The following is a 17,599-nucleotide window of genomic DNA, read 5'->3' on the forward strand; positions in this document are numbered from 1 at the left end:
GAGGCCCAATTGCGCACACATGCCCTAGTCGGGCGTGCTTACGCTCGAGTGCACGCGTGTGTGTGTTTTGGTGCCTTCCGACCTCGTGTTCGATTGTTTCCGACTGATTCTCTGACCCGAGTTGGTCATCCCGAATTTCGGGTTTCTTCTCCTTTTGTCCTGCTCGTTTTAGGCAGCGACGAGACCTGACCGGACGACCGTGCCCCAGTTTGTGCTGAACAGGACGGAACAGGACGGAGCAGGCCGTAGGACGCCCGACGTCGCGAACGAACGCCACCATCTGGTGCGCACTGCTGCTGGACGATTGAAGCGCGGGGGGCAACACCGTCCCGTTGGTGGTGGTCTGGGCATCGACATCCCCGTGAAGGATGCGGCCGCGGTTCGGCAACGGCGGTTCTTCCAGCAGCCAACCAGGCAGCCTGCAGCATCGCGGGGGCCGCCGACGGCGACGATTGGTTTAGTCGTGAAGTGAGTGCAACCGCGGGAGGCCGCCGCCGGTGCGTTGGTGATCGACGCAAATGCACGCGAGCCGCGTCACGTAAGTGCGTGTGTGTGTGCGCAGAAGAGCAACAGCCCGAGAGGAAGTGGCAAAGAGCAAAGAAAGCCTGCGAGTGTGCGTGTGCGAAACGCCAAGGAAGCGCCAAGAAAGGAAGCAAGCAATAGCGCGCGCGGCCAGTGCCCGTGGTCGTCGACAGAGTGCGAGATAGGCGAAGGCGAAAAAAAAGAAACCTAAACCTAAAGAGAGTGTATCCTTGACCCAGTGGTAGGTGCAACGGGTGCAAGCGAGTTGCAGCTGCCGCCGCTCGCCATTCGGCCTGTTCGTCGTGAAACCGATCGTCGTCGTGTATGTGCGCGCGCGTAACGAGTAACGATCCTTTACACGGCGAGAGTCGGCGCCAAAAACGATTTTTTCGGGTGAAAATTGCAGGCTTGATTTGATCGCGACGTCGCTTCAAAGTACGACAACACAATGGTGGTTACAGCAGCAGTAGGCGACGGCGGCACTAAGCAACGAGGGACGGTGCGAACCTTCAGCATTCTGCTGATGTTTCTGCAGGTGCTGCATTCACAGAGCTCAACCGCCGCCCAGGATGTGCCGTCATCCGATGCGGCCGGTTCCGTATCCGCATCGTCCTCGCACCACGATCCCAGCTCGGTGCTAATGGAAGGCATCATGCTCGACGAGGAGGGGTCACTGTTCGCCAGTCCACCCATCGACGGGTACGGAGGGGTGCTGAGCGAGGAGGCGGCCACCAATCTGCAGTTTCAGCCGTGGATGCTGAACTTTGCCGACCGGTCGATCGGCGATCCGCACAACCAGCTGGTGGTGCTGTACAATCGGCACAAAAACCGCAGCGTCTACCTTGGCTCGATCGCCGGCAGCACGGCCGAGTTCTCGAGCTCGTACTTCAAGGAGAAGGTCATTCCGCCCGGTGGCAACACGACCTTCAACGTGGTGTACCTGCCACGCAAACTGGGACCGGCCGAGGGTTCGCTGCTCATTCACACCTCCTTCGGCATGGTGCGGTATCAGGTGCAGGGCGAGGGCATCGAGTGCCCGTACCGGTTGCGGCCGTTGGTGGGCCTACAGGCGCCCCTTAACGCCACACTGTCGCCCGAGATTACGCTGTACAATCCGCACGATACGCCACTGCAGATCGTCGAGATCTACAGCAGCGGGGGCAACTTTCAGCTGGAGCTACCCAGCGGTGCACAGGAGGGGCCACAGGCCCTGTGGGAGATACCGCCGCACAGTACGCGCACCGTGATACGGGTGCGGTTCCACGCGCGAACCCCCGGCAGCCATATCGCGTACGTGCGTATCAAAATCTCGGGCGGCGTGGCGGAACCGTCGCTGATCGATAAGATGCTCGTGGTGCCGATCGAGGTGGAGATCTTCAAGGAGACGGGTCTGTACTCGCGCATCCCGTTCCTCGAGCTCGGCCTGACCTCCGCTGCGGCCGCTGGTTCGGCAGCGGCTGCTTCGGCCGTGGCTGTGGCCGCCGGCGCCAGCGCCGGGCTCACGGGAAGCAATCGCAATTCGAGCACCTGGCTGAGCCTGGATCTTTTCAATTCCGGCAGCCAACCGGTGAAAGTGAAGAGCTGGGGCGTCCAGGCGGACGACATCGAGTCGGTGCTCTGCATGCACGTCCTGGTGGCCGAAGAGCGCACACTGCACGTTGAGTTCGACTGGTCGAAACTGTCGAGCGATCGGCGGCTAATAAGCGGCCGGATACTGCTCAATCTCGAACGCGTTTCGACGGCTCCGGCGCCGGAAGATGACGATCAGGAATCGGACCGATTCGAGGGCTCAAAGGCAACAGCGACGCTAATGAGCGAGCGAGCGGGGGGCAGTAAAATCGTGGGGCTAGCTTATGCGACAGAAGTCCCGCTCGACGAGCAAGAGGATGCGGATGATGACGAGGAACTCGAAGCAGAACTGCTGATCGACGATCGCGTCGAGGAGGTGCTGAGCGTACTGGCGATTCCTTTCGCTGGTGAAGTGTTGAAGGGCAGCATTCAGTACAACGAGGAAGTGCTGCGGTTTCTGGTGCCGCCGGCAAACGGGGAGGACACTCCGGGCGCGGGCACGCTGACCGACGGTCGGCGTCCGCTCGTGATCCGGAACCAATTCCACGTGCCATTGTCGATCACGAACATTAGCGTACCGGAAAACTGCTCGCGCTACTTCACGATCGACGACTTCGGCCCGATCGTCCTGCAGCCAAACGATGAACGCACACTGCTCCGTATCTCGCGTAAGCCGACGGCCAACGGCGGTGACGATCGGTGGCCCCCGGGTACGATCTCCACGCACATCCGGCTGACGACGAACATCACCGACTACGAGCTTCCGGTGCTCGCGTACAGTGGCAAGCTGGAGCGCATTCTGTCCCCCGAGGTACGTGACGCCTCGCTGCTAACTGGACTTCCGGCTGAACTTGTTAGTAGGCTCAATGACGAAGACGAAGAGTTTGAGCTCGACTTTGCCGTGCTTCCGATTGCGACCATTGGCGAAGCGTTGGTTGCGTTCGTCAATCCGAACCCCGTCCCGATACCGATCATCCACTGGAAGGGTGCGATCACGTCGGAGGCGGCGGTCGGTGCTCCGACGATCACCGTCGTCCTGCTGGGCTGCGGAGCGCTCCGGCTGGACGAGCTCGCCTTTTGCCACACGGTGCAGCCGGGCGAGTGGATCGTCTATCAGATCAGCGTTCAGAGTGGCACGATCGATAGCTACCAGGGCCGGTTCACGGTGAAAACCGACTACGAGGAGATCGTGACTCCGCTCCGCTTCACCACCGCCGTCGGTGACCTGCATCTCATACGGGAGCGTCTACGCTTTGCCAATTGTTTTCCGGTGAGTATTGCTTTACAACCCGTTTTGCCTCTGCTGCCGTTTAGACCGTTTTGAAAAGAAGGGAATACATTGATTGTAAATGAAATCATCATCGTCATAGTCATTCTCATTAGACAATGCTTGTTCACGATTCACGACGCGTCAGCGGCTTCTCGGTGCGCTCCAAATAGTCCGATCTCGGGCAGGTCTTGGCCATAAGTCACGGGCGAGGCGAGTGAGGAAGATGCAACAATGATGCAACTGCGACAAATGCTTCGTTTCAACGGATGCTGGATAAACTTAGCTTGTGGGGGGTGCGATCGTAAATATTTTGGTCTGAGGTTCGTTCCCTCCTTCGACACGTTCGTCCCCGGGCGGCTAAGGGTTTGGTGCGTGTCTGCAGCTCGAATTCCTTCGAAATACGATCTCCAAACTTCTCCATCCGTTCTGGTCGGTAGTAAAAGTGGTGGTGAAGGTTTTTTTGGGAAAAAAATGTCCCAGTTCTCCGTTAACTCCGGCTTGGTTGAGAGTTAAATCCGACACGGATGATCCAATGCTTGGCCCAAAGGCTACAATCGCAAGACGGAACGAAATAATTCAGAAGGGAGTGGCAACGGATGGGAAAGGGTACCGCAGAGTTTGTCGAACGATCGTCGAAATGTTCGAAGCACCCGAAGCCGGGCGGTGACTTTGCGGGAGGTTGTTGTTGTGGACGGAATAATGTGGAACGTCCTCCATTTTTCCTCATGGTGTAGTGACTTTATGACTCACGTGATTACGTTCCATTTTGGAGCATTTTCTTAACTTTTCCTGCGCGTTGAACGCTTTCTTTGCAGGGAGATTTGAATATTGTTATGTGGGAAAAGGAATCATTTCGAAACCGCGGGGGACCCCATAGCGATAAGGAATGGATAGTTTTCATTAACAATCGCACTAAGAAACATAACCACACGCCAATATTTTGCGGTTCGTGGTTGAAACGAATGGCGGTCGGTACCTCCAACAAACTGTGTGCTCTGTTGTGTGCTGGTTGATTCTCACCGAGGGCGGGCATGTGGGGCGGCCTTTGGCTAAACAATGTACCACAAGTTGAGCACGGAAAATGTTTGTTGTGTCGCGAGAATCAACCGCGAGTTCCTCGTACGATAACGTGTGCTTCCTTTATTGCGTTGCACCGATAATCAGGCAACGGTCTCTCGGGTTCGCCGCGGCTGATCATGGCGGCGGCAGCATGCGATGCTTGTCGAATTATTAGCTGACGATCGGTGCCGGTCGGTGTTTATCCGTGGCACCGAGTGAAGAATTACGCCGTGCGCTAGCGGGGCCAGTTGTGTATACCAACAAACAAAGCGTTTTTTGGCGCCGTCCGAGGACCCGCCGAGCGGCTGTGATGATGTTATGGATCGAACCGATAATATCGATCACGCATCGGCATTTTTTGCAAGGCCACACGGGAGATGACGGCAGTCATCACAGAAATTCCTAGACCCAGAGACACAAAAAACTTCGCTCATTTATTTGCTCCATTAAGTTTTATAAATGTCCCCACCAAAAAGGACATCTGGGCGGTGGATTCTTAAATGTGTGCCTAGCTGTGTGCGCCTAGACGGAAATGTGCCGATCACGCATATATTTCGCTGCCACCGAACCCATGCTCTAGACTCCATCATCACCCCCTGCTGCTGCTGCTGCTGACCCCAGAATGGTGTACATGATCGCCTGGTGGTCTATCGCGCCTCTATGCAAATACGGTTCCGAAGCCGGGCCAACGCATTAATCCTTGAACCTGTTTCGCGAAGGAATGAAAATGTCATCACGACGGGGGCCCGAGGGAAAGCGGTGCGATGCGGATAACGATCGATATATATTTATGTTAATTTATCGACGCATATTTTTGGCGCTAGACAGTTTCGTTACATTTTATTCAACGCGGCGGAGGGATACGATGCGAGCGCTCCACGTTTTAATCACGATGGGGTTTGCGGCTTGCCACTCGGAAGGAGATAAAAATGTCGATCTGAAGGGCACTTGAAAAGAAACAACTTAAATCCGCACGCCAGAAGGTAGGGAGAGAGATGATCGACTTTGAATCGCCGATTTTCACAAGCGCCACTTATGTAAAAGGGCGGCAGCAAATAGCTTGCCACTTCATCTACGCGGCGTCGGATGATTGAAACCAACTGGTGGCACTCATCGAAAATTCCCCTTTTTTGCCGCTTATCGGCCAGCAGGGGCGGCCCCTCAAACGCTAGGTTCTCATAATTTATGTAGCAATATTTGGCGATGCAAATGGGAAAAAAATACTTCCAAAGTCTTTTATTGATATGCTCGATTGTTCGTTATCGTCCGTACGAAAGGGGAAACAACTTTCGATGTTTTGACCCCACGACCACACAATACACACACCTCATTGACGGCGGAGCCCTTCCGGTGGTAACCCCATCCGGGGCCTCCGGGTCCTTTATGGCGTGGCGTGTGTTTAATATGCGCGCTTAAATCGCCGCTACTTTTATCGGCCGTATCGCCCTCGATAAGCCGCCGGGGGAGGGTTCTCCTTGCTGCGGGTGAATGTCGTTGTCGAAAGTGACAGATGTAGTTCGACGACGATGCTTTCGGGAAACCCCTTACCGCGGGTGGCAGGAGGCAGCAGGCAGCAGTAGTGGCGGCGGCAGTTCATGGACAAAGTTCCGACCACGAGGTTGCTGCGGTCTACGGTCGGGGAGAAGGTCGTCTTATCGTGCGCGCCCGACACACCCGGCCTGTGGACGCTATCATTTAGCACTTATTACAATCGTTATTGTTTTTTTTTTCGATTCCTTTTGTCACTGAAGTGACACTAAATGACACGTCAAATTTAAGGTCCAAAGTTTAAGGTTGTCTTTTGTGCATCATGCGCCCTTCTTATCAGGGTTCCTACATGTGTATGGTTTGTTGACAAAGGAAAACATTTAATTGTTGAGTTATGTTGTTTCGTTATCGTTTCGTTTAGATGGCTTGGTCGGCGGTCACAAATTGAGTTTATTCCCACGGCGAAGGTTATGTACCGTGCTGAGCTCAGCGGTCGCAAGTGTTTGTGGTCAAGAACGGAATAGCTCTAGATATGCCTCGATTCGAGTCAACCCACTAAAAGGAACCACGGACCGCGGGAGGGTCTGTGAGGAGAGGCACGTTTTGTGTTTGCGAAGCTGATTATCACGGTCCGTCCTCACGACGTCCTCCGTCCGTCCGTTCGGGAGATGATCTGCTAATCGTGTGTCGGGAGGGGACACCAGAGGAACTGGCGCCGTCGTTGCGAATCAGCTGATAATGTTGGCGATCTCGCAACCGATCGGTGTTGGTGTGTTGATCGATCGATCTGTTTCTCGCCGATTACCGCAGAGAATGCTCGTTGCCTTCGGTTGGTGTTTTCGGTCACACTTCGATCGCTGTTGCCGTTTCCGGCATCTGGGGCGATCGGTGGGGCAAACTAGAGCGGAAGCATCCGCAATCAGTAGCGTCGTCACTCATTTGCTAAGATGCTACACCACGTGCCAAACATGTTCCTCTCGGGTTCGGGTTCGACGACGTCACTGCTAATGTTGCGCCACATTTGGTCGCGTGGCCCCGGCAGGGGGGGCCGATGGTAAATAATCGATAACGCTCTCATCGGAAGGCGCCGAACGACGAGGAGGGAACACCTTACTTCGGTGGCCGAAAGGTTCACTACATCAATCATGCTGCCGGTGGCGGTTGCGGCGTCTTTTTCCTGGTCCGCCCTAATCGATCGCGATCGCGATGGGCAGAGGTTCCGGTTGCGATTAGTCGTTGTTTTGTTGTTCGTATTTATATTTCAAATGTTGACGAGGGACCGGCTATTTTACGGGGTTGCGCCACCGAGAAACTTGGCGTGGCGCGAAAGGCGCGTTGTGTTGCCGGCGTTTTTGGCGTCGTGACAAACCACTTTACGCTCTATTCCCTCGGCCGCCACCACCGGTCGCATGCGATTAATATTGGGCGGTGGACCATTTTTTTTGGGTTTGCTTTCGAAGGAATTCAAATTTCCCCTAACAGAAAACAGGACAGATCGGAAAGAGGAGGAAAACGGCGAAGAAAGAATCGCAATATGCAAATACAACTCAAAGCACACACACACACGCAGCAGTCGCAGATTGTCCGTATTATTTGCTTTCACATTTCTAAACTGGTTTCGTGTCCGTTTTTTATTCTCTCTTCCGACAGGGGAAACTGTGTTCCGTGCCACTGATGGCCGCTTCCACGTTCCCGTCGAAGATCCACATCGAGAGCATCCGGACGGAGGTGCCGGGGTTGAGCTACGAGTTCCTGTCGCCGGACAAGCAGCGGCCGCTGCCCACCGTGGTCCTGTACCCGGAGTCGATGGCCACGATCGGTCGGCTGCTGTTCGACCCGAAGGCAGTGTGCGGCACCGAGTGTTACAGTAGCTTCGATCTGCTCTCGAAACCGTTCGGGGTGAAGTGGATGGCGACGCTGGACAGCTACGAGCAGTACCGGCGCCTGGACAGCGACAAGCTGCTCGAGCAGCTGCAGCGTTACGCCGAAATGCGCCAGCGGTTGACGAGCGTCCAGTTTCAGGTGCTGGCCGAGGCCGCGAGCCGCAAGTTCGAGTTCAACGCAAGCGTCGAGCTGGCGTGGCCGAAGCTGCTGCACGAGAACGTCTTCTTTCCGACGCTGCAGGTCGAACAGGAGGCGGTCAAGCTGATCACGATCAACAACCCGTCCGATCAGATCCTGTTCGTGCACCTGGTGCTGCACGACGTGGCCGTGCACGGGCCGACCCCGGCCGTGGACGGTGGAACGCCGCTGCCGGCCGAGGTGCTGACGGCGTGCCCGAACTGTAGCCTCAGCGAGGAGCCCGTGTTCTCGTTCTTTCTCTTCGACACCGACGACATCTACGTGAACTACGTGAAACCGCAATCGTTTCTGCGCATCGCGGTCAAGTTTACGGCCCGCCAGCCCGGCACCTACTCGACCGTGCTGTACATGCGCAACAACCTCACGCTAATCGATGCCGCCTGGATACAGGCGCGGGCCGTGGTGCCGCAGTTCAAGTTTGGCAACCGGCGGCCCGGTTCACCGACCGCACTGCAGTTCGAGATGACCGACAAGCACTTGCGGTTGTGCGGAAACGCGTACTACGACCAGCAGCAGCAGCAGCAGCAGAGGTCGGAGGGGACCGGCCCTATCAACAGCCGGAAAACGGATGAGGCGGATGGACCCCGCCGGCCGCCGGCGGAAGGTGCTCAGCTGGAGGCGGGCGTCGAAACGCGGCGCACGTTTACGGCGCGCAATTACGGTGAGGTACCGATCGTGATATCCGGCATCCGGATCGAGGAAGCGCTCTGCGAAGGATACGGCTTCAAGGTGCTGGACTGCGCACCGTTCGAGCTGCCGCCGAACGCGAGCCGTAAGATTGAGATTGCGTTTGCGCCGGACTTTACGTTGGCGCGCGTCGTGCGGATGCTCCACTTCGACACGAACATCAACAACTTTCCGGTCAACTTCACGCTCCTCGGAACGGTCCCAATGCGCGGCCTGGAGATGTGCGGGCTGAGCTTGCAGCGACCGTGGTTCGAAGCGGTCTTCCGGATGCTGCTGATGGTGGCCGTAACGGCCGCCTTGGCGGGTACGCTCGTGGCCGCATTCCTTGACTCGAACCGGGTGCTGAGGAACCACTTTGTGAGCATGACGCGTGAGAAGGGCCCGGTCCAACCCCCGCTCGATCTACGGCAGATTGCGTTGCAGCACTCATCTGCCGCAGCCGGGGCCGCACCGTCCACGACGGCCTCCGAGGTGAAGGACTCACAAGGAAGCGGAAACCATCGATCCGCTTCGGCGACGATGGCGTCACGCAACAATCGCAAAGCCGACCGTAAAGGAAGTCTCCCTCAAACGCAACCGAAGGGTGGCGGTGCGGATCGGGCGCCGAATGGAACGGGTCCGACGCATGGACCGGCGGCCGCAGACAGTACCGCCAATCGGTTCACCCGTGCCTGGGCGGAGTTTACCGCCAATCTGAATCGGGGTGCTGACGCCGCGAAGCAAGCGGCGGCAGGATCGAGGACACAAGCGGCCGTCAACAAAAGCGGCCGTCGGTCGATCACGCCACCCAAGGAAATGACCACCAAAGAGCGATCGAAGCCAAACGCCTCGGAAGAAGTTGGGGACAGTGGTGCTTTGGGCACCGATTTCAGGAACGAAGCGGCCGCCGTGACAGCAGGGCGTACTAATGGTGGACAGGCGACGGCGACGGTGGCACCGGTGCCGGTGCCGAATGAGTCGAAGCAACCCACCAAATCGACAGCAGTCGTCGTAACCAGTGACTTAACGGGCGTGCTTGAATCAAATTCAAATGTCGCCAAACAGCAGCAGCAGCAGCAACATCATCAAACATCGTCATCACCGAGGAACTTCGTCAAAGAGGACTGTTCGTCACTCGAGGCAAGCGCAAGCGGATCGTCATCTTCGGTATCGTCACCCTCGTCGTCATCGTCTTCATCGCCCTCACCAACGACGAAGCAGCAGCAACAGCCACATCCGAGGCCATTCCAACCGCCCACCGGTGGCGGCGGCGGTGCACCGAAAGCGAACGTCAAGAAGATGAAGAGTCTCCCAGTCAGCTACGAATCGGTGGTGGTCTCATTGGCCACCGTTTTTGCCGGTACCAACACCAGCACGAGCAGCAGCTCCCCAGCAGCAGCAGCAGCATCATCGTCATCATCATCCGCCGCATCCACATCCCAGTCTAGTCAAAAGCCAACGGTAACGGCGACAACCACGACGACACCCTGCTCAACGGCGGCCATTGCCCTACCGAAGGAATCTTCATCATCCCGTGCGTCGACAAGTGACGACGGCACTAGCGGTGGCGTTGGAACCAAGTGTCGCAGTGGAAAGCAAACGCAATCCACGGGAGGATCTCGTGGAGCACCGAGTGCCGGGACCACCGGAAATGCCAGGAGCGTAGAACTGCTTAAGGCAAGCGACAAGCTTGCTGCCTTCCTCGTGACGTCCGATGGCGGCGGTGCTTACGTGGAGAAGGAAAACAACAACCCTGGTGGCAACGTCGTAATCCTGCCCGCTGTAGGTGGTCCTCTCGGTAGCGGTATTAATGGGCAGGTGAGTGACGGAGCTCGTTGCGGACGCGATCATCAGCGAGTAGCTGATGAGTTAATTTATCTTCCCCCGCGGAGACTTCGCTCACGTGTGCCTGATTAACGATACGCACGGCCAACGGACGATTAATGGCCATCGAATGGTAACGAATCGTACGAACATTGTTTCGACGGCCCGGAAGGGGTCAAAGAGAGGGGATTGTTTATCCTTTCGTTTACGCGAATCGCTTTGTAGATTAATTTATTTGTTACGCCGGCCTCGTTATTCTGCCACGTTTTTGGTTTGTGCGTGTGCGTATTTCGCACACGCGCGCAATAACGATGCGCTCGTGCTGCGTGTACGATGTTGCTGCACGTGAGCTCGCAACACTTTTTTCTTGCGCAGACGCGCCACCGCCTCTTGCGCGTGGTCTTGCGTTCATGGAATTTGGTTCGCCGGTGGCAGCAGCAGAACCGGCAGCAGCACATGATCGTATGCATTTGCCACGATCGCGTTTTTATGTGCAGCTGCGCTGTGAGCAGCAGTTACTGCTGGCTTCATTCCGAACCGGAAAAACAGTGGCAACGACGACGAGCACATGCGAATGGAGTGACAAAGAGGCAAAGAAGCAAAAAACACACATTCCCGGCGAGTGTGTGCGCGAGTTTCACGAGTGTTTATATTTATTTTAAAACGTAAAACACAAACAGCGCGACATAATGTGCCGCCGCCAACATCGATTCAATGCTCCGTTCCTCCTTCACGCACATGGCGCGGCCGTCGTCGCGTGTGTCACCAAACACTGCGGGCGAGCGCGCGTAGAGAAGGAGAGACCCCAGAGAAGATCGGGTTACACAGTTCTGTCGGTAAGCGAATCAGCGTTTTTTTTGTCGGTTGAGTGCGGCAACTCTTTCGATCGTTTCAATGTTTCACTTTGTACGAACTTTTGATTCATTTCTTCAACAAATTATGTAATTAAAAAGTGTAACGATCATCAGTCTCGTGTCAACCGATCATTACCATCGTAATCTTTATCGGGTGTCCCGCATGACGATTCAATGCCCACATTCTTTCCCTCACTCGGTGGGGAGACTCGGTTTAAACCGGTCACAACCCTCTCGCATGACGTCGAACGTAAGGCCGGTCTTTCGAGTGCCGCACAACGCCACTCGTAACGTGATGCCTAAATTTAGAACTTTTTGTTTTGTCACCCTTATCACCGGCCTGCTGTCGTCGCTGCCGCTGCCGCAGATCGTTTGGGAGAGCTTTAAATTTGAGATTAGATAAGATCCGTAACGAATCGTGATTCACCACACGGTGAAGGGGGCACGGTTCCGGTTTGTATTGGGTAGGGGTCGTTGCGCCGTGAATAACTTCCAACTATAAACGGTGTGGCAATTATTCGTACCCGCGCGGCGCTGCCCTTTTACTATAATACTTCACGATAACCGAAAGACGTATCTTTCCGGCAACAACAACAATCGGATATCGAAAGATAATAATGCGCCTCACTATCGCCAAAAGAAATCGATGTTTGTGTATGCTGTAACCGGCTGGCACACAAGGTCGCGCCTGCCATCACGCGGGGTTCGGTTGATTGAGTATGCGGGGAGCGCCACAAGCGCCAGAGTCGTGTCGTGTAATTCACTTGTCTCGCACCGGGACGAGGGGCAAGGTCATGGTCGCGTTTTGAGGGTTGAAAAACAGAAAACCCATTTATCAAGGTCCCGCACGGTTTAATGTTTACAAACGCGAGAGATTCAGGAAGTGTTGTGCACGTCTCACTGTAGGCCATAAACGGGCCACACAGACTGCTCGGGAGGAGTTCATCGGCGAGTGAGTTGATCTAATCAGTGATCGTTTTATTGCTCCATCCAACAGATTGAAGCTGCCCAGCAGCAGCAGCAGCAGCAGCAGGCTGCGGCGAAAAAGTTCAGCAAAACTCCGGGCCGCGAGCGAAAGTCCAACCAGGGCAAGAAAGGGACGGCAAACGGCGGTGGTGGTAAACAGGGTGCGGCGCAGCAGTACAAGGGCACCGCTCTGCAGTTCAGCTCCCCGTCTCAGCAGCAGCACAAATCCTCCACACTCGGAACGATCCTGCAGAATGCTTCGATCCCGTTACCAACGGCGGCGGCCAGCACTTCATCGACGGTTTGGGGAGAAAATTGCGCTCGCTTCAGCGATGTCGTTGCTCAAATGCCGAATGCAAAGCCCGCTTCGATTGCGAACGGTGGTTTCGGAATGGATCTATTTACTCCACTGTCTACGGGCGCTGCTTCGGGACAGGCACGGCTAAATCAAGGCGCCAATCTGAAGACGCTTGGTAATAGCTACGGAACGAGTGGCGTAATGTCCTCGCTGTCCACTGGTGCTGGTGGAGCTCCTCGCAAACACGCCCTCCAGGACTCGTCTAATCGGTATGAAACGGTTAAAGCGAAAGACGAAAGCTACAAGTCCGCCCCGTTCGTCACCACAGCAACGGCTAACTTGGGTCCGATTGGAACGTCGAAGAAATCACCGACTGACAGCGGCACCGATAGTGGGCCCGATGGTGATGGCATTGGATTCGGTGCCGGCCTAGCAGGCACCGGTGTGACAAACTGCTGGGAACCATTCGGTGGACATGTCATACATCGTCCCGGACAGCTGCCCACAGCCAGGGGAGCAGAATCTTCTTGCATTGCTCCAGGCACGGCCAGCCAACAGTCGGACAGTTTCTTTTCACAATCCTTTGCCGATCTACACCACCAGCAGACGGACCAGAGCGATCGCTTCCGGGGAGTTTCAGCGTCGGTGGCCACACCAACACCGTCCATGGTGCAGCCGCATAATCGTGGTTCGCTATTGGCAGCCCACATCGGTGGCGGAACTCTGGGAAACGATTTTGTTGGACAACGAAACGCATCACTTTCGATGCATCAACAGCAGCAGCAGCAGCAGCAGCATGAGTGGAACAGCACCGGTGCCAGCATCGAAGGCGCTCCAATGAACTGGCCCTTATCGTCCGCGCACAAATCGAACCCATCATCCACGACGACGGCAGGGCTGCTCGAATGGGGAGCTTCCGATGTTTGGAACAATCTGGCCACTCAAACGCAGTACGAGCAGTTTGAGCTTGCTTTTTCGATGCAATACCCAGTCGGAATCATGGCTGCTGCGGCCGCACACGCCTCCGCCAATCGTTTACGGCAACTCCAACAAGCCGCTTCACTGGCAACCGACGATACCCAGTCTACAGAATACCCGGTCGGAATCATGGCAGCTGCGGCCGCACAAGCCTCCGCCAATCGTTTGCTGCAACTCCAACAAGCCGCTTCACTGGCAACCGGCGACGGTCTGGGGCATGGTGCGTGCCTGACCGACGCTTGGTACGCAACGCAGTCAGCGATCGCTCCACCGCCCGGTTTCTCCAACCTGCTGTCCGTAGGTGGGCCGGCAAACGCCATTGGTGGGATGGCGCTCCTTCAGCAACAGCAACAGCAGCAACAGCAACAGCAGCAACAGCATCAGCTGCTTCTTTCACATCAAAACCACAACAGCAACAACCACCATCATCAGCATCACAGCCAGCAGCAGCAGCATCAGCAGCAGCAGTTACTCCGTCAGCTATCGTCCGATGAGGCAACATCAACCGCCGTCAGTGGCGGCTCTTCGGGAGGACCATCGTCACCGACCGTTCCTAGCGCCGCTGTGGGCGGTGGTGCTGCATCATCATCCTCCTCGTCCCGCTCATCATCCGGCGCCTCGTCTTCGTCATCTTCGTCCGCATCGTCCTCGTCCGCGTCGTCGTCGTCGATCGTTACCTCCACGTACGATCCCTTTCAACTCGGTTCGATCTGGGCTTCGGCTAGCAATAGCGATCCGTGGGCAGCGGCAGCCAAGAAGAAGTAGAATCAGTGATGGCTTACGATTGCGCATCACTGGCTCACTGGCCGTTTGGCCTGTGAGAGTGCTTTACAAATCATGATATTTTTTGTCCGGGATGGGCCTCTTTCGCGGTCTAATCCCTCCCTTCATGGATTGGTCCATCCATTTTTTCTCTCTTTGTTCTTTTCACCACCCGAACGTGGCAGTTTGAAATTATGTTCAATAACCATTGGCAAAGTATGGATAAAACTGTTGCTTTCATAATGTTTCTTTTTAAAATTAGATTATCGTTTGCACCGGAAGCGCACGAGATGGCGCAAAACTTTCGAATCTTTGGAATTAGTTTTGCCAGAAAACGCGAAACTGAATTGAATTCGGCCTTCTCTTGGCAATGGTTGGCGCGAACATTAAAATCACTATCAAGTCGCTTACGTTTTAGAGATACTTTGTAATACTCTACCACCATGTTGGTTCCGATGCTTCCGGTGGGTTGCCGGTGCAGTAATTTTAACTTTTTTCTCTCCTTTTTCTCTTTATCATTATCGCTTTATTAACATTTGTTCTCACTTTGTTCAGTGGCTGCAAGCTGCTGTTGATTAATTCTCATAACGTTTTCCCCCTTTTTCCTTCTCCACATGCTAAAACTTTTACTTAGTTTACTATTGTTTCACTATCTATTTTTACCTTTGGATTTTATTGGACTAGAAATGAATATTCGCACCTTTTTGTCGCTTGGCGCGCACCCACTTTGCCGATTTGATTGGGTGGAAAACGGCCTCAGGCAACACAGGGCCTCGTTTTTGTGTTGCGCGCTGTGTTTTGCACGTGGCGCCGGATGATGCATCACCAAAAGTAGCCGGAGCTTCTGTGGTATTCCTTTTCGCTGCCTTTTCACACTATGGCTATGTAGCACCGATAACTATCACTGCGCGCGCACTCTACGCGCGCCGAACGTATGCATCCCGAGAGATGTCGATCTTTGCATGACAAACGAACCTAATATGGAGTCCCGCTGGAGTGCAACAACGTAAAGGCAAGAAACGCACACTATTTATTCGTAAAAGGCATAAAAGGCGAAGAACACAATAGGCGAAGGCAAACCAAAAAAAATCCCGGATTATAGCGGCGAACAGTGAACAGTGGAACTGTTTACTCTCCCGCAAACGTGACGCAGATGACGCCTGTTGGTTGACTTAGGGTGCGATGCGAAAACAAGTATGAAATCAATAAACCACAAGAAATATAATTATACCAATATAATACACACAACAGTACACACGCGGCCGCAAATATGCGTAGCGGTGAAACAGAAAACAGGCAAAACACCCCGGAACTCTCCCGATGATGAACGATGCTGCGATTAAAGGATGATTACTCTAACGGACGAATGTAAACCCGGAGCGCGCGGGAGACGAGAACTAATCCACTCTACACGGTTGACGTGCGCCTGTGGCCATTGTGGATGGTTGCTCCTCCATCTTATGCTAAGAAAAGCAGGAATTTCTGATGATGAACACCGAATGAAACGAAAACTTTGAATAATGATGAAATAAAACACAACACACACACAGAGAGTGAAAAGAAGAAATAATCAGCAAGAAGCAATACGACAAATCGTTTCTTTATTGTGCTGCCAGAGAAAGAATAGAGTCAAATCAACGGAAACGGAACGCTTCCGAACACGTGATCCGTTTGAAAATTGTATGTAAAGCGTTTCAAGCAGGTAACGCTTCGTAACGTCACCGGTGACAGGTGAACCTTTAGCGTTTCTCGCGCCATCTCGCTCTCGCCGTTAGCCAGCTGTCAAACGCTTTGATTTGTTTACATTTCACGCGAGGCAAATGTTGTGTTAAGTGCGTAATAGTAGGCCACGGTGCCAGGATCAGTGCCGCGGAACGGATTTCGAACGGACGCCGTGGCCCGCAAAAATGCTTCCCGGAATCGGAATGTTCGGGACGGGCGAAGTGACCCACGTTCTGGTGCCGATCTTGCGTGACAAAGGCTTCAGCATCGCGGCCATCTGGGGCCGCACGGCGGCGGAAGCGGAGCAGGCGGCCCAGGAGCTCCGGATACCGTTCCACACGGCCAAGATCGACGACGTGCTGCTGCGGAAGGACGTTGACCTCGTGTTTATCACCTGTCCACCGTATCTGCACTCGCAGATTTCCGTAAAGGCGCTCGGAATCGGAAAGCACGTCGTTTGCGACAAACCGATGACGTTGCTGCAGACCGATGCGCTCAAGATGGTGCGCGCTTGCCAGTACTATCCGACACTTATTTCGATCGTCAACCACTCGCTCCGCTTTCTGCCCGCGATCGCACACATGCGGCGAGCGATCCACGAGGGTTACCTCGGCCCGGCCTCCGACCTGTCGCTGATCGACGTGAAAGTGCGCATGGGATCGCTGTTCCGGACACGGTACGATTGGCTGTGCGATGAGACGATGGGTGGCGGAGCGCTCAATCTCGTCGGCAGCCATGTGATTGATTTGGTAAAGTTTCTGACCGAGCGCAAAGCGATCCGCGTGCACGGAACGGTGCGAACGTACGTGCAGCACGTGAACGGGATCGCCGGGATACGGCGCATCACGGCGCCGGACTTTTGCACGTTCCAGATGGAGCTCGAGGGCGGCAACGGTGGCCCGGGGACGCTCGTGACGGTCAACGTGAACTGCCACCTGTCGAACAACTCGTTCCACCAGGAGGTGGTCGTGTACGGGCCGAACGGTCACTTGACGGTGCGCGGTGGCGATCTCGTCGGCCACCGGCGGAACGGGGACACCGGCACCATCAAGGAGGAGATGCTGTACGTGGACGTGCAGGACTTGCAGTTTTCGCCCGGCGGCCAGGACACCGTGCTGCCGCGGCCCTACGTGAAGGGGCTCTGCAAGTTGGTCGGTGCGCTGCGGGATGCATTCCACCCGAACAAGGAGAGCGCGGGATGGATCAAGGAACCGGTACAGGCGGCGGCCACCTTCGAGGATGGGCTGTACGTGCAGGCGGTGCTGGACGCGGTACGGAAGTCGAGTGACGAGCGGTGCTGGACGAAGGTTTCGATCTGCACCGACTCTCCGACGAACCAGAAGGGGGCTCTGGCGAATGCCGCCGCCCGGATCGCGTCCGGCTCGGTCATTCGGGTCGACCCCAGTATTAACCACGCAGCCGGCTACTTCTGAGCCGCGCCGAGTGACCCCCCCCCGGGGTTGCCGGTGTCCGTAAATCGTCCTCCTTTTATATGCGTTTATTTATTATTACTTTTTAAAAGATAACACAACCCAACTC

The 17,599-nt window shown here is 55.2% G+C and overlaps 2 protein-coding genes across 2 annotated transcripts; both read left to right on the top strand.

Moving 5' to 3' along the window:
* Positions 1-970: 970 nt before the first annotated feature.
* On the top strand, positions 971-15,105 carry LOC128271139 (transmembrane protein 131). The gene is made up of 4 exons (XM_053008578.1): positions 971-3,361; positions 7,559-10,006; positions 10,100-10,474; positions 12,332-15,105. The coding sequence occupies exons 1-4, from the start codon at positions 971-973 to the stop codon at positions 14,339-14,341; spliced, it is 7,224 nt and encodes a 2,407-aa protein (XP_052864538.1). The 3' UTR covers positions 14,342-15,105.
* Positions 15,106-16,245: 1,140 nt separating this feature from the next.
* LOC128273106 (glucose-fructose oxidoreductase domain-containing protein 1) lies at positions 16,246-17,493 on the top strand. The gene has a single exon (XM_053011023.1). It carries the CDS (start codon positions 16,246-16,248, stop codon positions 17,491-17,493), a length of 1,248 nt encoding a protein of 415 aa, XP_052866983.1.
* The last annotated feature ends 106 nt before the right edge of the window (positions 17,494-17,599 follow it).

This window comes from Anopheles cruzii, chromosome 3 (assembly GCF_943734635.1).
Source record: "Anopheles cruzii chromosome 3, idAnoCruzAS_RS32_06, whole genome shotgun sequence".
In the NCBI taxonomy this organism is placed as follows: Eukaryota; Metazoa; Arthropoda; class Insecta; order Diptera; family Culicidae; genus Anopheles; species Anopheles cruzii.